This window comes from Thermobia domestica, chromosome 18 (assembly GCF_964235325.1).
Source record: "Thermobia domestica chromosome 18, izTheDome1.hap1.1, whole genome shotgun sequence".
In the NCBI taxonomy this organism is placed as follows: Eukaryota; Metazoa; Arthropoda; class Insecta; order Zygentoma; family Lepismatidae; genus Thermobia; species Thermobia domestica.
This window is the reverse complement of record NC_137471.1, coordinates 42,179,035-42,201,212: the sequence shown is the minus strand read 5'-3', so window position 1 is coordinate 42,201,212 and position 22,178 is coordinate 42,179,035. Positions and strand designations below refer to the sequence as shown.

Below are 22,178 nucleotides of genomic sequence, written 5' to 3'. Positions count from 1 at the left end.
CAAATTTAAGGAATGTACTATGGGAATTTTTATGGGCAAAAACTGTCTATAGCCATTAGGTAATTCTTAATGAGATAAAGATGCGAAACTGTCCATAAAGGTACCCTGTAACGGCTTGAAATTGAAATTTGAGGAATTTGCTATGGACATTTTTTTCATTAGCAAAAAAACTGTCCTTACAATCAGAAATCGGGAACGATTCCGTTATTGAACACATCATGTGCACAGTGATAATGTTGTCAATCGTCTGAGTGGTCGAGTTGGTACCCTCCTCGCTGGTCTATTGGCTACCACGTGCGCCTTTAGTGTATGGGGTCCTGGGTTCGATTCCCAGTGGAAGAGCCTTTGGAATCTTAACTCTCCTTCTCCTTTTGTGTTCGTGTCCGTGCCGTTCTAGGTTAATAGAAAAATGAACTAAGGTCACTGAGAAAAATCCGTTATCCGGACAGCGGTATAGTGTACAAATATACGGGATCCTTATGTTTACTACAGAAATCAATACTTAACATACGTTATCCATATGCTACATACATACTGCCCTCTTTCCCGCTTAGATGTTTCACAATGTCATTGCAGGATGTCTGACATCTAACAGTCTTCCGTACATTACGTACGTCAGCTATGTTACATACGGCCATCTGTATGTGAGATCCTGACCGCCTAGATACAGTCTTTTCGTTCGTGTGGAAAGTACGTTTATTCGGAACACTTATACGGAAAGTACGTTCAAATATACTTTTTCAGTTATACGTTTAGTGTACGTTAAGTCCAAAAACTACAGGATTTACACATGTAACCAACGTTTTTACGTACGCCACATACATTTTTTCTCACTTCTCAGTGTGCGAGTAAAATAAGTGAAAGCTAGTACCTGTAACAAGTAGTTCAGTTAACTTTTAAAAACGTGGGCTAAGACACGTACATACTGCCGTAAATTTCGTGGTTGGAAACCCAGACAAGGAAAGCCAATATTTTGTCTTTTTTCGTTGAAGATTTTTCCTTTATTGCAGTCATTATTATTAAATAGATATTAATTTGATAAGTAAGATAATGTAGATGTGAGAATGTTTAAAATTAATGAAGTTTTCGAAGAAATGAGAAATCCAATTGTTCGAATTTATGTGAGACTAGCAACAAAATGTAACCGATTTCGTAAATATATTGCTACCGGTACCACGAGTTATATTATAGTTACCACAGTCGTTATGTAAAAATGTTCTTGATACTTCGTGTCTCTATCTGTGAACAGTGTGAGAATCTCTTACGTATCAGCCTTTTCATCAACAGTGAATTTCGTGCCTTTGCTCTTCATATTTCCTGAATTTGCCCTCCAGGGGTTCGACCCCACACCCTCGCCTTTGCTCGGCTTACTTCCTCACACCTCTTAAGCTTACAATTCCCGAATTTCAAGTTTCTTTTCCTATTTCAACTATCTAAAAGATAAGATTTTGTATTCCAGAAAAACGCCTATTTCAATAACATGGTGATTTCTTCATCTCCCTTTTGACTCCTTAAAAATTAAAAATATTAAATTTTAGCAATTCTCCTGTTGGTTAGTCCCGGGAGGCTACAATCGTGCCAAATTTCATCATTCTAATCCTGCCGGAAGTGCCTAAACATTTTGGGTGTAGAAGACGTCCAATATAAAGAACATAGAAAAGGTTTTTCTGTTCCCCATAAAACCATTCTAAATTTGGAAATTTTCATTTTTACTGACTTACTTAGGTAATATTAACGAAAACGTTGAAGCATATCGAATTTCACGTTTGTATTCCAATTTCAAGTACCTAAAATATGAGATTATAAGTCCAAAAAAAGGCCTATTTAAATAGTATGGGGAATTTCTTCATCTCCCCTTTAGACTCCCTAAAAATTAAAAATATTCACTTTTGGCAATTTTTCTGTCGGTTAGTTCCGAAAAACTACAATCATGTCAAATTTAATCATTGTAACCCTACAGGAAGTGCCGTATAATTTTGGGGTGTAAAAGGTGTCCCATATAAATACGTACCATGGGAAAGATTTTTCAGTTCCCCATAAAACCACTCTAAAGTTGGAGTTGTTTATTTTTACTGATTTACTTAGGTAATGCTAATAAAAACGTACAAGCATACCGAATTTCAATTTTTTATTCCAATTCCAAGTTCCTAAAACATGAGATTATATGTGAAAAAAAAAAGACCCATTTAAATAACATGGGAAAATTCTTCATCCCCCTTCATCATTTCAACTTTCCACGTCAACCGGAAGCATCCCTTTAATTTATGTCAGTTAATGTAGTTTTATATACAGTTAGGATATGTTGGTGGCAAATATTATTAAGTTTACAAGCTATTTGAAAGGTGTATATCATTGGAAGGAAAACCCGAGGCAGTATGAAACTGCGCAACATGCGCGTCATGTAATGAACTCCGTAATTTCGCAATGTGAAAAGGTAGAGAACAACTAAGTATATTGAAACACCAGCTATGTCTAGTGATGTAGCAGCGAGGATTCAGCATCAAGGGTTTTGGGCCCTGTTGATACTCTTCGTATTTAGGTAATGAAAAATGAGATGTTAGTGATCGTGATTTTGTAGTTCGAGTAAATGAATTGGAATCTCGTTTGGACATAACTCTCTGATAGATATTTAATAGAATAAATCCTCCCCGCTGTTCTAGTGGCTAGCATGTGCGCCTTTCTTGTACAGGGTCTTGGGTTCGATTCCCGGTGGGAGAGCCCTTGGGAACTAATGTTGTATGTGACACATTATGACTCCTTTAAAAATGTACAATTCTAAATTTAAATCTAGCAATATGCCACAATTGAGAATCCCAATATACCAGTACGATATTGACATGGTGAACTACAAAAAGAAGTGAAATATGAACAAAAACACCAGAGATGCAAAAAGTGCAGCCAAGTTCGTCAGCCTCAAAAAGCGTTGAGATGAAGATGGATGAGCCAAGTTCCTTGGCCACTGCATCTGAAAGGAACACTGGAACTTGGCGCGAGGTGTCAAGGAAAATGATGTTAAGGAAACTTAGGGATAGTGGTGGTGGGCGTGGTGGGTTTGGGATCACCATCAACCTTAGGAATATCAACTTTGCTAAGGCGCTAAGGCACATATACAGTATACTGCAATAAGATTGGTGGTTCGAAACCCAGACAAGGAAAACTTATATTCCTCCACGAAGTGTGAAAGTAAATAATGTTAACGAGCCTTAGGGATGGTGTTTGTGAGCGTGGTGGATTTGGAGGTCACCACTAGCCTTAGGGCTGAAAAGTCCCGGCCGTGAAACTAGAAACAGACATCTTAATGTATTCGAATATGTTAGACACCTCGCGCCAAGTTCCAGTGTTCGTTTCATATGAAGTGGCCAAGAACTTGGCTCATCCATCTTCATCTCAACGCTTTTTGAGGCTGACGAACTTGGCTGCACTTTTTGCATCTCTGGTGTTTTTGTTCATATATTAATTTCAGAAATTGATTACCAAAATAAACAATACAAACGACTGTTATAAAACAAACTTTTTAGACAATTAAATTGATATCTTGTACGGAGAATCTTTGGTTTTGGATTAGTAAATTTAGTAGTTATGCACAATAGCATAATCAATTTGTTATAAAATGGAGAATTTAACTTTCTGTACGGAATTCAATTAATCTGATTATGCAAATTATTAGTTTCACTATGACGACAAAAATATATGTCCAGCTCGACAATATCATCCTTTGAAACTTCAAAAGGTTAGCGGAGATCAATTCCATGGAACTCTACCGGCAAGCTGATATTTTATTCTTCACAATAAGAGGTTTTGGAAGCCGTCTTACTATTCAAATATTGTGTGTGGGTGAAATATCTGGATTATTTGGGTGGACGAAACTTTCGTGTATCTTCTTACTTCTTAGAAACGAAATCTAAAAATCATTTCCTTTATTTTATTCGTTTTGCTTCAGATTGCTGCTGAATTTGAACTCCTTTTATTCACTGGCTTCTTCCTCTGTTATTACTTTCTTGGATGTCTGATCTGTTCTAGTTCATGTCCAAGTTGAAAATACGTGAAAGGCTACAGAATTTGGGATATTTCGTAGATAAGTTACATAAATTACTAAAGAATGCCTAAACATTGTGTCTGTTGAATGACAACAATCTTGATAGTCCAAGATTGACGCTTTCCAACACATCTTCGGGATTTCGAATACTAAGATCTTTATTACGATTCACTCTAGACCTGAAATTTTGCTTTTTTCCCACTAAGCAGGTATCGATATATTGTTGTTCTTGTCAATTTCATATGCCAAACGCCTCACGGCAACGTAGACTAAGACATCTTGTTGCACATTTTTATGTATTTCGGAAATAAATGCTCCAACTCTGAAGTGAATATTTGTCGTACAGAATAATTTGACTTCATTTTAACATTGTCACCTGGTACTTTCTTATTTTTTTGACACATCTGCTCAAAGTTGTGTAAGCAATGTTCTTCAATTTACCAACGCTGCTAATAGAATATCCCTGCCCCACCACTAATTGCACTGCTTCTCTCATCTAAATAAATGTCTTTCATGTTGCCTTGCTTATATTTCCTTGTGGTTAAACCATTAATCTGTAACGTGTAACATGATATTAAAAGCTCCGTGAAATGCCAATACTATGTCTTGTTTCTAAACGAGTATGCCAAATACATTGACTTCTATAAACACAATGAGGTACAGAGGGATCAGTCCACTGTGTACCACACCGATGTGATCCACTGTGTACTTGTTGGTGTCAACCCAAACAGTTTCTCACAACAAGGAACTATTAAAGTAGAAGAACAAAATAAACAATGCTATATTACAAATACATTCTTACCTACCTCCCGTGTCCGTGATATTCTAAATTACAAGATAAATCACAGCGTCAGAGCATTCACTCCTATTACTTCATTTTTTACTTCAGCATAAGGAAAACAGATTTTTCACTTCACCACAAGTGAGAAGCATCCATTGTCGTTGACATTTCGTTCATAAGTGTGTAATGTGAAAACAGAATAACTGACATGCGCTAGGTGAATTTGTGCAATAAATAAATGAATAACGCCTTCTGATCCACTGTGTACTACCTTCCCCTATATATATATATATATATATATATATATATATATATATATATATATAGTGTGTGTGTGTGTGTGTTTGTGTGTAATTTATTTTATAAAATATCCCCTACCAAACAATCGGGTAAAGCAGAAATGCGTAATGAGTTCTGAGAAATAAACATCCGTGCTTAAAATTTTCATGAAATTCCCCGACTTTTCCACAGTTCTTTTAAGAATAAGTTGAATTCCCAATTTTTCCAGGTCGGTAAGAGCCATGTCACTAAGTCAGGACAAAACCAAGAATTCTGTTCAAACTCTGATCATCCATTTTATATATATTCCTTCAATCCAGGCGGGCAATGCAGCAGGTCGGAAAGAGATAGAGAAAAGAAGAAAATACAACAACCTTATGGAAAAATATCTATTCGTACCAGTTGCAGTTGAATCCGGTGGCTCGTGGGGAAGGGAAGGCCTAAACTTCATAAAGGAAATAGGAAAACGATTCACAGACTTGTCCGGTGATGAAAGGGCAACTAGCTTCCTAATCCAAAGAATAAGCAAGGCAGTGCAGAGAGGTAATGTAGCCTCAATACTAGGAACCATACCTCCCGGTAAAGCACTGGAGGAGATTTTCTTACTTTAAAATACATATACTTTGTTCTCTTATTCCTAATAATGATTGTCTTCGATGGTTTTCATAAAATTAACCCTATTTGATGCGTTGTTAGCCGGATAATAGTGGAGTCTCCTATAGACAGTAAAAATGTTGCGGTCTATCTTCATAAAATTGCCTTCTAACACGTAAAAATCAACAAACAACAATTTTGTCATTCAGATCAACAGTATATTTCTATTGTTATATGCTCAAGAATATAAATTAACATTCGATTTTCTAAAAGTACCACTTTTAGATCAGATTCATATACAGTGTTTACAACATTCGGTATTACAATGACAAATGTATTTTTTCTTTCAAGATTGATTTTGGAAAAAGAAATTTATTATATATATATTGCAAATGCATATTTTTACACAGTATTACCATCAGTGGAAATTCTTGCATTTATATCTTCTCAGGGTAAGATCCATGAGATTCAATCGATAGTGCAAGGACGCTGATCTGAATATTTTAACATACCTAAATGTACAAGAATTACGCAATCAATTAATTCTCAAAATACACAAAAAGACTTAAATAGTATGTTGCTTTATTTTGATTTATTTATTTGTTTATTTTAATGCGGTAGATTAAATCAATTCGGGAGATCTGAGAGTTGGCAACCGTAAAGCTACGTGAACTTCTTTTTCTCAAAACAAGTGCAGTCCAAAAATAAATACTAAATAAACAACAAGCACAGGAGATAAAGACCATATTCAACAATTAAACCAAGTTACATACCTGATCTCTCCACATGCTGGTAAGATCTTCTGCACGTTTAGTGTAAAAAACATACAACGAGCGATTTATTTTCTGTTCAAATAGAGATTTGTCATTTAACGGAACGAACCTCATTGTGAATTAACACCTTACAGATTCATCTAGGAAAAAAAATAATAACAATAAAATGTAGATTACTAGTACTCAAATAAATTTTAATATATTGAAAATCAAACCTAATTCACAAAACCCATAATTTGAAGCTCTTACATTTCAATACGTTTTAAATATTTTGTTTTCCTAATTGTAATCAGGATAAATCAGTAAAAAAAAAAAAAAAAAAATCTACATCTCCGGTTCGCATGTTTCAAACTTAGCTACTTTATATAGGCTTTGAAATGGACAAACACACCGTCCAAGTGTTTTCTCGGAGCACTCTGTTCTCCTCCATTTTATATATATATATATATATATATATATATATAACAGTCGCGTTTATTATAGCCTTCTCTTCTCATAATGATACTTTGATAATATATAATAATGTTACTTTACATTAATAAGTATAACAGTGCCAATAGCAACAGTAAATATCACAATCAAAATTAAAGATAGTCGATTATATAGACAAATAAGAGTTATTCAATGATTATACATAGACGAAAGCAAGTACTATCCAAGACTGTCAAAAGAAAAATGAACTGAAAGTAAGTTTTACGTCCCACGGTTATGCCGGTTATGCTAAAGGAGACGGTGACGATGAGAGATGAGTGAAATGGTGGAATGAAGAAAGTGGGAACCCCGAGAAAACCCACGAGCACGGTGTTTGTCCATCACAACAAAGTCCATACAGCACGAGCTGGGATCGAACCAGGGACCCCAAGCACCGGAGGTGAACGCTCTACCACTGAGCCACTGTCTATTTCCACATGACAATATAAATATGAACAGGGGCGGCTTTAGGATTTTAATTTTGAGTAGGCTCGCTCCCTGGCTTATGAATGCATATACACATTTGATTGATTAATGACAGCAGGAAATTACTTTTACAATAGTGGTTGATGCTACTTGTTAAATAATTAATTCTACTATTAATATAATAGTGGAAAATATATTTACTCTTTATCTTTCAGCGTTTATATATTTTTCAAAATTTTTGGGTACGCACGTGCCTACCCGGCCTACCCGCTAACGCCGCCACTGGATATGGACAATAACACAGTCTCGTAAAAAATTACGAAGTAGGGAAGATATTCAAAATTATAAAACGAAAAAAAAAAGCCCCAAAGCCAGATGGGATAAGGACTAGCCTATTAAAAAATAATAATAATAATAAGGAGTGTATGCGTTCAATAGAATGTATGCGTTCCACAAAATGTATGCGTTCAATATCAATTAACAATTATTGATCTGCAAGTATACTCAGGATGGCTGGGCTGAAAAAGCTTTTACATTTTATCGAGCGAGCATCCCCACCACGAATAGAACCCAAGAGCGCTCGCACCAAAGGTGAGTGCATTCGCGACTATGCTACGTGGACCACGACTAATTTACAGATACTACACTAACACCCATTTACCGAAACGAAGTAAAATTCCTCTAAACTATTAATTTAGAATTACTCAGCTGCGCGATTCGAATACAGGACTAATGACTGCAAAACCTGACCGAATCGTTCACCTACGTTCATAGAGAAAATCCACAATACCGTAAAGACTACACCCACTCACTGCATTCTTTTGTATTGCATTGCATTTCAGCGTTCGCTAATAGTGCTTTTAAGCCACGCATAGTATGAAACACGCAATATTTTAGATAGATCAATAGTCAACAAATACTAGGAAATGATTACATAACATACACTAGGAATTAAAGAAATGAAAAACCATAAAATATAAAAGATAATAAAAAAAACTTTTATAAATAATTTATTTGATAGCATAGCTGAATTTGTAAAACTGAAACGTAACGTAATACCGGATATGTGGAACATCCGTAGGAAGAACATTTATATAGGGTTATTACAAATTGGTCACTGTACAAACACGGCTTTTGCTCGGCAAGCCTGGAATATATTCCCGGTGTGACCTCATGTGCTTTAATTCCACGTTAAGATGTAGGTTCATGTAGCCTCGGTGCTAAACGGGACGCTACTAAACTCGAAATCAACCAACCAGCAAAATGATACATTGGATTTTCAAACACCGCGTTTCACCAACTATTACATATACACTATCTATTGATACTGTTCAAGTTTTATGTATACACATGGACGTCCGCAAGGGAGTTCAAGTTCGGGCTATGTCCCTTCCCTGGAATTGAAGTGAAACAATTTTAATTAAGTTTCCAGGCACTAGCAGTATTCTCTAACTAATTACCGAATATTCTCTTCATTTTATATATTTTCAACTTGTGCTGTAAAAGTACCCGTTACATGATACCCGGTGATCACCAAAATGCAGCAGCATTTGTCTTCTTGCTGAAACAATTATGTGAATATCGAGATGGTACCATACAAGTGAGGCTCTAGCACAGACGACGCTAGAGGAGGGGCAAGGGGGCGAGTGCCCCGTGACAACCTATCTGCTCTATACGTGTATTATAAGGTACGGCAAATTCGAAAAGAAAAAAACGCAGCAAAAATTTATGTCCCTCTAGTTACCCCTGCTCATCCCCCAAGAAATTAAAGCTGGCGTCGGCACTGTATCTCCAGGCCTTTCCACCCTTTCGTTTTCCCCTATCCGCACTTGTGCCTTATTTTACAAAATGACATAAATGTTTTCATTTAATGATAAAGAAAGAAAGAAAGAAAGAAAAAAAGAACCACAAACTTTCTTGCGAAATCTCCTCCCATGTGTATACCACGTCGCTGTGTTTTCCTTCCGTCGAATCTTACACATGTAGGCAAAATTCTGGAAAATATATTATCCGTCCCGTAGAGCTGAAGCAATGTTATGATCTTAAGACACTGTATCAAATTACTCACATTTTAGAATCGTAAACTGGCTGCACAAGCAACTTTCCCAAAAGAGAAATGATTTTACGGAATTCTATGAGTAATAGTGGATAGATCTAGAAAACCTGAAATTAGCTAATCTGCTACCAAGAAGCAATAATCTGTGTGGCAAATCATATGGCAGAGGAATTACAAAATAGATTACCTGGTCGGCATTATTCTAAGTAGAATGTGTTGTAGACATTCAAGGGAAGTTTATTCATTTTCCCAAAAGGAGAGAATATCGTTCTTCACTCGGAAGATGTTAATTTATTGTATCAACTGTAACTGCAAGACGGTAGTAGTATGGCCAGAAACGCCGCAGTATATATTTCCAGGGATGGGGGAGATAAAAGATAGACACACAAGGGAAGTCAAGATTATACGGACCTTGACGCACACAAAACTTCATGTAATAGAATCATTATTGATTAACATTATTATTAATTAACTTTATTAACTACAGTAAATACAATAAATTCTGTAGTGGATAAGTAAGCAAATATAATGTTTGCGCATGTATTTCGAAGAACTGAACCCTTTCCAAAAGCCAGCAGGGAGGGGGGGTATTTGTTCTCTCTTGCCCTGCTGCAGGTGCCCATGAGCACGCGCAGTACCGCATTTAGCAGCTCGGCGCCCCTAAATGCACTTTTCTAGTCAGCGCCCCCAATAATTACACGTTCCTCTACCCTTTCAACCCAAACTTAAAAATAAAACTTAAATAAATTATGCTCAATAAGTGAATTAAAAATTTATTACAGTTAAATATCACTCACTAGATGCTACAGCTGTAACCACGCAACAGAAAAGAACACGAAAAAAAATTTAAATATTTTTTAATTTTTAAATCTTGCGCCCTTCAAAAATTTTGCACTCTAGGCACGGGCCTAGTTGGCCTAACAGGAAATGTGGCACTGAGTACGCCTCTCATTCGGAACAGGTCAATCTGGTACATGAGCGATATAAAGGGCTAGGTTACACACTTCTATGGCCTCCCCACGTACGGAGGTTGTTGCTGCTGGTATGTCAGACAAGGGACCCCACACAGCAGAGCCACCAGCGCTCTACCACTGAGCCACCTTGGCCCCCCGTGCTAGAGTCGCAATGAAAATGTTGATGAAAATATAGTTCACGATCGGTTTTACTTTAATAAGTGACGTGGTTTTTGTATAGTATCAATTTGCAGGTTCACACATACAAAAAAAAAAAAAGTTTTTCTCGATTTTTCAAAAACTGCGCATGAGTATTAAAATGGTGCGTATTAAAGCGGATAATTCCCATGCTAAAACGAATGTTAGACGAGGATCGCAACGCATAGTGATCGGATAATAGATTATTGTAGTTGATAAAACAGTATTGGGAGACACTATCATAGCTAGAAAGAATCATGGGACACACACACACACACATACACACACACACACACACAGAGAGAGAGAGAGAGAGAGAGAGATGAGTTGAGTTGATTTTGAGTTTAACGTCCGGTTCAGCAGCGAGGCTATATGAGACGTGGACCTACTGATTAACGTGCAATCCGAACCACTTGAGCTCCCGCCGGGAAACGAACCTGGGTCTAACGCTAACTGCTAACCGCTTAGCCACGAAGGAGCTCTAGAGAGAGAGAGAGAGAGATGTATGCGTGTGTACATATATATAAGGAGAGCAGTGGCGTAGGGAAGGGGGGCCCGGAGGGGCCGGGCCCCCCCCCCCAAAGAGGTCCGACAATGTACTTTGGTGCTGTGATGTTTGTAATTTTTTATATATTTTTATGTTTATATATTTTTTTGTTAGTAATTTTTCTATATGTACCTATAACAGCACTTGCCCCCCCCCCCAAACACACATCCTGGCTACGCTACTGAAGGAGAGTAATATTGTTTTTAATAACTTTTAAATCAAAGGACTAATTAAGAAACTACTCAAAAAAATAGTATTCAATTTAATTGTTTCTTCCAGTCACTAAAAGAAATATTAATTGATATCTCAAAATTCTAAAATGAAATAAACTATTATGTCGAAAATTCTTTCTTCGTTTCCTGCAGACATTCTCATTCTGTTCCCTAATAAAACATGAAAATGAACAAGAAGTTCAATGTTTCACATTATGCTCTATTGAATGACTAAAGAAGATGGCAATGAACAGAAAATCGTGAATGACTATGAAAAAGGTGATAGAATGAAGAAAATTTAAAAAAAGACGATACTAAAGTGAGGGAGATATTGAGCCGGGTCTACGCCACCTTTGCCTACGCCACTGTTGGGAAATTAAAAGAAAAAGGCATAAAAGTATTAGCGACTATATTTTCTGTTCTTGTCGTTACCTTCAATTTTAATATGTCAGATGCATCCATATTTTAGTCTATCATTGACAGCAGTGTTGAATTCGCTTAAGTTTACAAATGACTGTAACATTTCAATTGCTCATTGAAGTCATGACCACCTTCGGGAATTCTACATCCCACATAGGGTTGCCATATGTTACTTTTTCCCGACGTTAAGACGTTAAGTTTTATGTTTTTCTGCCACGTTTGACGTTATACGTTTTTATTTTCCACGTAAATCGATTTATTTCGTTCTTTTTTCTTAATAAAATAAATAATAGTCCTGAATAGTGTTTCTTTCAGGGGCGTAATCGTGGGATATTACTCCTCAAACTACTCGAGATTTACACCCCAGAAAGTTGTTAGATCTAGGATAAAAGTATATATAGTTTCAAAAAATAAGAGTGAATAATTTGTATGTAAATTTGGAAATCTGCAAACACTATATACTACATATTTGCATTTTGATTCGGTACAGCTAGTTATTCTTTTGTTCATTGCGTTGGCGACACCTCGTCAATTCTGGCCTAGACGTACTTTTCCCCCCCCAGCTTGATGTGTAGAATGTTCCAGTTTGAATTTGTAAAGAAACATCACTCGCAATTGTCTCTTACATATCACGCTGTTCAACAACGCACTACTTCCTGTCAATAAGAAATGTTATGGATCAATGATGTTGACATGTGACCATTTACATTAGGATAACGCATATCTAACTTTATTGGCTTCTAGAAGTGTTCCACAAATGCAGAAATCTACTTTTCTATTAACCTTTGCCTAATGGTGGAGACACTGAGGAGACTGTCAATTAGCAACAATACCGCAACTAATTTCAGGTACAAGGTCACATTTGAAATTGTTTTCTATTGATCCAAGAAGAGCAACAAAACAAGACGCAAGTTCACTTTGCTTTGGGCTACGGTGGCTCAGTGGTAGAGATGGTCGCAAGTAGCTCAATGGTTGAGAACTCATTTCTTCCACGTGGGGTCTTTCATTCGATCCCAGCCCAGGCTGTGTCGGATGGACCAACACCGTATGCGTAGTTTTTCTCGGAATTCACCCGTTCTCTCCCACTTTCGTCGTTCCATCATTGTCATGCATTTCATCACCATTTTAGCCTCAGTGCATCACCACCACCATACATCTCTTAGCCTTGGTGCATAATTGGTGTCCTTGAAAAAAAAAACTTCACTGTAACTTACGAAAACATTAAAAATAAAACATGTGAGATTGTTATAGAAAAAAAAGGTTATGTCGAAGAAGAAAAAAATTGGAAATACTTGTAAAATTTATCAACACAGTAACAGTTCAATTGAACAGAAGAGTTAACAGAGATGTAGCAGTTTTAATTTTCCTGCAATCCTTGTTTGAAAATCTTGATCGTTTATTCAGTTAACAAAACGTCACATGCCAGAAATCTACCAGTTTATTCATAAAATAGATTAAGATAATTTACACGCAGGTATAAAATCCTTTAAATTCTTGGCAAAAAGTACGAAAATGAAATGAAATCTTTCAGGTTAACGTCCCACGATTATGTCTCTTTAGGCGAAGGGAGACGATAATTAAAGTAAGTGAATGATGGAAGGAATTGGTGGAATGAGAAAGAGGGAGGAAACGGGAGTACGTCGAGAAAACTCACGGACACGATGTTGTTCACCAAAAACTTAATTTGCCGAGGATAGAACCAAGGGCCCCATGCACCAGAGGTAAGAGCTGTACCACTGAACCACCAAAAATAACGAGACATGAAATAATAGAAATGTGTAAACAATTCTTATCTTGTAGTATTTTAGGAAGTATATGCTGGAACAAAATTCTAATGTTAACTTAATTATTTTGGAATAGTAACACTACAGGTATATTTAGGATTTTGTTTCGGAGATGACGGCTAAATTCAAAATAGGAATAAACCTGTGTTTATTATAACATTTTGTATTACATTTGGAATAGAAATTGATTGCCTAAGATTTTTCGAGGAGCGGAGGATAATCCCAAGCCCTATAGGCCTTTGTAAATAAGTTCGAGTAATCCCGATCAATCCTCCCACGTATCCGAAAATACTCCTAAGATCCTGGTCCTATAGTGCAAAAGAAAAATACAAGCAGAAGAATTGTTTGTCACTCACTGTAACAATGCAACTCAATTGTAACTTAGTATTCTGAGGGAAAATGTGATAGATTGTGTTTTTCTCTCTTATCTAACCTGCATTCCAACCGAAGTTTAAAAATAACTTAGTTTTAGCACCTTTCTCTACGTCTATCAACAGCGTCTCGATTATATCCCAGTTTCTACCGATCGTGATATAGTGAGGTCAGGAACAGAAGCTACTATGAACTAGTTAAAGCAGAACTCCTTAAGTGGTTGTGAATTACAAGATTTTTTTTATTTGATTTTAGTTTAGCGCCCCTTTCAGCAGCGAGGCTATATGTGAATGGATTTACAGTTCAGCGTAAGATCCGAACCACATGAGCTCTCGCCGGAAATCAAACTCGGTTCCCCCACACCAAAGGCGCGCATGCAAACCGCTTGGCTTCGAGAGTGCTCACAAGGAACTTTTGAACGTATAAAAAAGGAGATACAAAGTCTTAATTAAAATACCATTAAAAGGCAAGAAAAATTTCTAATATATTTGGTTGGTTGTAATATGAGTTTAGCGCCGAGCTACATGAGATAAAAACCTACAACTTACCGTGAGATCCGAATTATGTGAGTTCCCATTGGAAATAATGTTTTGTATTACAATTGCTTTTAATGTAAGTGTCCCAGTTTAAAAAAATAAAATAAAATAAAATAAAATAAAATACTATGTAAGACCATAGGTATAATATATGTATGTTATATGGAAATTCTAATTTTCCTTTATTGTCTGTAAAAAATCTGACAACCCTAATTTGAATTGTCTTCCATCACATTCCCATTCATTATGTTTACTTTAATATTAAAATTACAATAATATGGTCGGGGGCGGCTTTAGGATTTTAATTTTGGGTAGGCCCGTTCCCTCGCTTATGAATATATATAAACATTTGATTGATGACAGAAGGAAATTACTTTTACAGCAGTGGTTGATGCTATTTGTTAAATAAATTAGGCATATCTACCATTATTATAAATAGTGGAAAATATGTATACTCTTTATTGTATCTTTTAACGTTTATGTATTTTTCAAATTTTTGGATAGGCCCGTGCCTTCCCGGCCTACCCGCTAAAGCCACCACTGAATATGGTATACATAATATAATCGAATCGTCATTACAATATAATTCTCCATAAAGAAGTATTAACATGTAATAAACAAACCTTAATACTGTATGTGCATTTTCCTAGGTAGACCTACTTTACTCGACCAGTGATTTTAAATAACACTCGCCCGATATTTTCTTTCTTTTCTCTTTTGTATCGTAAGGCTCCCACACTGTCCAATAGAACAGTTACAACAAAAATCGCTACATGCCTACTAATCGAATAATAGCTTTTGAGGCACTAGGAGTTGATTATTCCTTTATCGCTCGATTCTGAAATTCTTTATTAGGGAGGTGCGACGTGGTAAAATTCCAAATGTGTCAGCAGAATAAATGGGTTTTGTTCCGTACATGTGAGCCAGAAGTACTAAAGAATTGAAAAAAAAAAAAAATACACGAGATCTAAAGTAGTGAAACAATTTTAGGATATTACATCGTACTCTTACACTTCACCGTCGTGTGTTGACATTCAATGTTACTCTTTTGCAACATTCTTGTTTGCGTCAATACGCACTGCCGCTGACGCCTCCCCGCGCCCCATTTATTACGCCATGAGTTGACTCGGTTAATGTTAATAGTGCTTTTTAGTAGCAATCTAGCGCATGTTGATTGTTTTTTGCATGGTAGTTTTTACTCGTATGTTCATACAATGTAGTACGTATACCCATAACTGTTAGGAGGCCCCTCTGAAGAAAATCTGCATGCAGGGCACTTAAATAGTAGTAAGACGTGAGAAATTACACTTTCAAGCAATCTGTTAAATGAAATATCCTGCACCTGCGGAATATACCTGGAATAAACTTCCGAAGGCATTACTTTTTTTTTTTTTTTTTTTTTCAGAGAAATCTTATGTCGTTATATGCTGGTACCCAAATGTGTAATATACACTTATTACTTCTCGTCATTACGTAAATGTAAATACGGAGCGTAAAGCGTTGGGAAAATGTAAAGACGCTAATAACATACAAGCTTCCAAGACACTGGTGCCGACTTAAAAAAAAAAAAAAAAAAAAAAAAGTAATATGGTATGATGCCACTTGATCTGCATGGCTTTTCTCTTCTATAGCATATACTTATTAAAGGTATTGCGTAAAATTGTATCGATTTACAAACTTTACTCTTTATAATAAAGTATACAATAAAGCCTACTAACCTGACATTCAGACGTCAGACTAGAGGAAATATTTTCACGTAAGCTAAACATCTGGTAATGAACACATGTCTTTCAACTGAAGTAAAGATATATTAATGAGAAATAAAATACGTCTGTTTTAAAGTAATTATAATAACTGCTTACCTCTTTTTATCTAACAAGCAACTGGCAAATGCAGTGAATGACAAGAACTTGACCTTAACCTGTTCAGCTAAACTTTTAATCGATTTGGATGGGAAATTCCCGTAAATGTTGCCAACTAGGCAAGACCGAGCTGAATCGGTAGCTTGAGTGAGAGCGCCTGCACATCAACACGGCGCATGCGCGTTGTTTTCAGCAGAAGCTGCTTATCGCACCGCTCTCAAATGACAGTTGCACTTAAAAATAATTAAAAAAAAAAATAATAATAATAATAATAATAATAATAATAATAATAATAATAATAATAATAATAATAATAATAATAATAATAATAATAATAATAATAATTAATTGTACACTATTTCCTTACCTTTGACGCCTGATCGTAGTACTATGCCCGAACTTTTTGAAATATCTTTTCTTCCTCAGAAATGATTTTAATGAACCGGAATCCAAGAGAATTTAAAATCAATTACTAAAGTATTTTGGTTTATTTTATTTTCATCCTTTTCAAACATAATGGTTACACACGATCAAGTACATAGAACATGTTAAAGCCATAAATATATCTAATTACACAGCTGAAAAGATAAATCTACTGTAATATATATATATATATATATATATATATATATATATATATATATATATATATATATATATATATATATATATATATATATATATATATATATATAAATTCCACATAGTGCGAAAAATAACAACAGTAGAAAATAGCTGAATATGTATATGAATGTATCGACATAAAAAAATAAATAAAGAAGCACTTATACAAATTTATGCACACAATATCAGATATTAACACAAACACACAAAAAGTATAGAAACACATGAAATTTAAAAATAGTTTTACAAAAGAAAAATTTGAAATTTTGTATCACTACCAGCAGTGGCGTAACTATAAGTTATGCCCCACCGCAAGAGAATAAATACACTGGGCCCCCCGCTTTAACTTTTTTTTTTTTTTTTGTGGAATGATAGATGACAAATAACGATATTTCCCATATCTGCTTGTGAATAATGAGTTGAATACATGCAACTGTTAGGCCTAAAAATTCATAAATGGAAACCACTTTGTTTTACATATAGTTTATTCAATAAGCTTCAGAATGGAAGATGGACTTTCCTCTTTGCAGTCAGTGACGTCAGTCTTCATAAAGAGTAGCAGGAATTAATTTGAATGGTTTCCTTTTTGCTTTCCTGTCATTAAAATCGTTTACCAACCCTCGTACGTCCATTGTTTTAACTTTTTTTTTTTAAGTTTCGTCAGCATTTATTGAGAGCAAAGATTACTTAATCTATTTTGGTCCATTGTGCTTCTCACGTAGTTTTATTATTATTATTATTATTATTATTATTATTATTATTATTATTATTATTATTATTATTATTATTATTATTATTATTATTATTATTATTATTATTAATTTCAATTCTGAGAACGACCTCTCAACAGAACTGACAGAGACAGGGAGCGTCAAAAACAACAAATACGTGGTAATAAGTTCTGAAAAGCTAGACGCTAATAAATTATATTTCACAATTAAAAGCCTTCTTAGGTCAAGCATAGAATTCTGAACATTAGTATGTCAGATTTCAGCTCTTTCACAAAGCAAATTACTTCCATCGGAAACGAAGAATCAATATCACAACTGTAAGTTGTTTGAAGTATCTGTGCCCTTCTGAGAATTTCATCATCAGCAAGATAAATTACATTGGCAGGGAAAAAAAAACAACGAAAATTAGGGTACTGTATCACGTAAAGATGTAAAACGACAATGAAACTGTGAATTTAGTGTGTCGAATATTTTAATATACATGTTAATTCTAAAGTTTGGTTCACTATCCCTGAGATGATTATCCCGAACTTGTTCAATATTTCCCGCCGAAGGAAAATACGAGCCTACTGAAGCCGACCGGACCCTATCTTATTTCTACCATGGACCGGACCAACTTGCCCTCCTTTTTGTTCGCGATGTTTGACCTACACGTCAAGCCTCCCAAAAGATAGACGAAAAAATGGAAAGGTGGCAAAACGTTGCCGACTAATACTAATACAAAACTAAAAACCTTGTTGATTCAATCAATTAGGAGGCTAGCGTGAAGGGCCCCCTTGGAAATATCGTGCTCCCCCGCATTGCGGGGTTTCGCGCCATAGTAGTTACGCCCCTGACTACTAGCACAATGCTAAGGGATACTGATATGGGTGTCGCTAGGAATATAGATGGGGAGGACGTGTTACATTCTGAGTTCGAACAACAAGACATTACAAGATCGTCCTATGATAAAAGGAATAATAATAATACAATAATAACAACTATAGTATTCGCGCCGAGTCGTGAAGCTTGACCTAGATCTACCGATTTCACCACCCAATAGAGTGCGAGGTTGTGTTCCGGGCCGTCAACCACCACCCATCAAATTTCGTCAGTGTCTTCTCTCGCGCTACACGGAAGACATCTCCCGAGGGTACAGTGTTGTCGGATTGGCGCCAAGTTCCGTCTCGTTAATTGTTTTTCCTTGTGTTATGTTTTCGTTGTTACTATTCGTGTTATTCTTACCGTTTTAGAATAACTGTTACAGTGGTTATTATTATGCAGTGTTATTATTGGTAAATTTTAAATGCTCTTTTTAAATACTCATTTAATATGTCTTTAAAGTTTGGCAACATTGTTGGTGCATTTCAGCTGTTTGACGTTTCCCCAAGTGTGCGCTCGTGAAGCGGCTCCACGAATTGTACCGAAGTTTTCCGATGTGTTGGAGCTCAAGCAAAATATTTCTATGATTGGTTTAGAGCCCAAGCTTCACGACTCTCGCGAGTACTATAAGAATACTACTTGCTAATGTGTTTCATGGAATTCATGCTCGTTATTCTTTTTCTGATACTCTCATACATATTCTATACATCTCCCCTCTCACATAAAGCCCACTTTGCGAGAATTAGATTTCAACCAGAGACCCCACCCACCAGAGATGACCATTCTACCACTGAACTATCATGAGCCCAATTTATTATTTTGTCACAGTTCTGCTCTTTAGGCGAAAGACGAGAAATGAATTATGATAACGGAATGAGTTGGGTAGGAAATACCAACACGCGTGTCCCAAGTAGATTTGAACAGAAAAATCGTGCGATTGTCAGGCTAATGCCTTAGATCGATGTTTCTCAAAGTGTGGATCGCGACCCATTACTGGGTCGCAGGACGTTCTTTGATGAGTCGCGAGAAGTTTAATGATTTACAAAATGTAATTGCTTTGAAATACACCACCATTACGTAGAATGTCAATGTGTATTTGAATAAAGGTAGGTGGGCCAGAAAATATTTGTTATTATTTTATGTGGGTCGCAGTAACAACAAGTTTGAGAACCACTGTCTTAGATTGTTGGACCACACCAGCAGGCATTCTTTACTATAGGGTAAGGAACTGGGAGTACAAGAGCCCACCCGGAGAATGATGCCTTGATGAATACCGAGTTGGTCTGGAGTCTGGATTGTCATTTTAGTAATGAACCCTTAACTGGAGACTTGGATGGCCAAACACCCGCCCCCACGAAATGTAAGGTTGTGTATACGTATCTATAGCTAACCTTTCTTTATTTTCTACAGTCTGAAAAAATCTTTGCAATGAATCGTACATGTGCCTTCAAAGCAGCAACTGTTTATATTGAAAGAGATCTGAATATGATACGATTTCATATTGTACTATCAAAGATTTTTGCTGCTGCTTCGAAAGTAAACAACTGTTCCCTATCACCCTATTCTATGGCAGGATTTGTGCTCTTGATTTTTTCAACATTTGTGCGAGCAATTCCTCCCCTTCTAAAAATTCTAACTACCATACCGCCCACCTAAAATGTTTAACCTGGATCCGCCCCTGGCATTGACAGTATTTTTTTCTTTATTAATTTCAAAATTATTCTTTTCGCATTGTTTGGACTTCTGTGTTTACAATTATAAGAAAATGAGTGTTGACCACGAGACGAGGCGAGATTAGAAGAAGCTTTTGAAAATGGAAATGAGGTTGAAGAGAATCATTAAATACTTGGATAGAGTTAAGACGAGAATGTCTACAAAGCTTCAAAAAGGAGACGAAAAAGCATACGTTTCTAGTTTTAATCCACTTAAAGGTAGCGCTGGATCACTATTTTATTATAAATGCGATATTTCAATAATCATGTCATCCGCATTCTTCCACATTTAGATCGCCGATATGCTCAAGCAAAATCTTAGTAAAGCAAAATCATTTTATAAATATTTATTTCTGTTAGGCTGATGATAGCGGGGAGTAAAACATTTAGGGCCTTATGCAGAGTCTTTCTGACGCGTGATTAGTACCATACTAAAGATTTCGACTAACATTTGTTTCCTGCAGTAGTCAGACCTTTAGTATGATGCTAAACATACGTCAAAACGACTCTGCATAAGGCGGTTACATATTAGTCTTCCCTCTTTTTTTTTCTTTGTTTGTTTGTTTCTTTCTTTCTATAGATGTTTCAAGTAAAAAATGATGAAAAAAATGTAGAGATGTTCTTTAGGGCTCTTAAAATTACTGGTCTAAGTGGTCATATTTGTTCCATATCGTCACCTCATCTAATGTCGCTTTAAGCACTGGTCTACTTTCCACTTTTACACCGGTGTACACTTCGTCAGTGAACTTAATGGTGGACAGACACTGTGTGCCTGGGTTTTCCCCAGGGGCGTCATTTAGGGGGGAAGGAGGGGGCAATTGCCCCCCCAAGAGTTTGAGGAAATCATATACTTTAATAGATTGCCTACTAATATACTAGTATAAAACGTGAAAGTCTTATATCGGTGGTGCTCTTGCCCCCCCCCCAAGTGAAGTCTAAAATGACGCCCCTGGTTTTCCCGTTTCCTCCTGCCTTTTCATTCGACCATTTCCTCCATTTCTCATCATCATCGTCTCCTTTAACCTAGCCAGCATAAACGTGGGACGTAAAACTGAAAGATTCAACCTTTTCATTTTTACCTGCGTTGCAACCAGAATAAAAAAAAAAAAAAAATGCACTGAGTAGAACTTCTGTAGGTAAGATGTACAATATACTGTACATGGTTTCTCTCAAATACATTCTAACGCAAATAAAAATAATGTTAGTGTTATTTGGCATATAACATTCAAAATTAGTCTTCTGCAGTGCACAAACCAGCAATTCTTTATTTTGATCATCCTTGAACACATAAATTGGGACCGCGGTGGCTCAGTGGTAGAGGACTTGGACCTCTGGTGCATGGGGTCCCGGGTTCAAACCCTGCTCCCGCCAAGTGAACTTTGTGGTGGACAAACACCGTCTGCGTGGGTTTCCACGGGGTTCTCCCGTTTCCTACTACTTTCTTTATTCCACCATTTCACTCATTTCTCATCTTCACCGTCTCCTTTAGCCTAGCCGACATAATCGTGGGACGTAAAACTCAAAAATTTTTCACTTTTCATTTTCAATAGAAACACAGTTTTAAAAGACAAGGAAAGCACAATTTTCACAAAGCACAGACAGTGCCACATTAGTAGTTCAATTATTGACCAACAAGTAGCAACACTGTTTATGCAAAATCTTCAATGAACACCGAATACTGCAATGAAATCAGCACAAATGCATTTGAGTGACTGTTGGGCGGTTTTCATTGTAAAAGCAAATAGTTGAAAGCTATGGACAGCACACTGTACATTTTCCTTCAATGAGTGTAAATTTGCCTCGGAGGACGTTAAAACACAGTGGAGTAGCCTAGTTGCAAACCTAAGTAGTGATAGCATACTTTCCCAGATCATTCAAATTTTCGTAGTTTGTTGCAGGTACGGTTTTCCACAGCTAGAATTTGGTATTGTTTACTTAAAGTATTTTCAT

General features: G+C 36.2%; 1 protein-coding gene across 4 annotated transcripts in view; it reads right to left on the bottom strand.

Moving 5' to 3' along the window:
• The window catches only part of LOC145675853 (uncharacterized), a 224,961-nt gene extending 208,531 nt beyond the window's left edge, over positions 1-16,430 (bottom strand). For all 4 annotated transcript variants that reach the window (XR_014129229.1, XM_081746616.1, XM_081746617.1 and 1 more), the window contains exons 1-2: positions 16,301-16,430; positions 6,464-6,603 (exon numbers count right to left, since the gene is read on the bottom strand). Coding sequence is in view for 3 of the 4 variants with exons in the window: in XM_081746616.1 (XP_081602742.1) it covers positions 6,464-6,577 (114 nt within the window). In the remaining variant the exon portion in view is untranslated. The remainder of the gene's footprint in view (positions 1-6,463; positions 6,604-16,300) is intronic.
• Between the last annotated feature and the right edge of the window lie 5,748 nt (positions 16,431-22,178).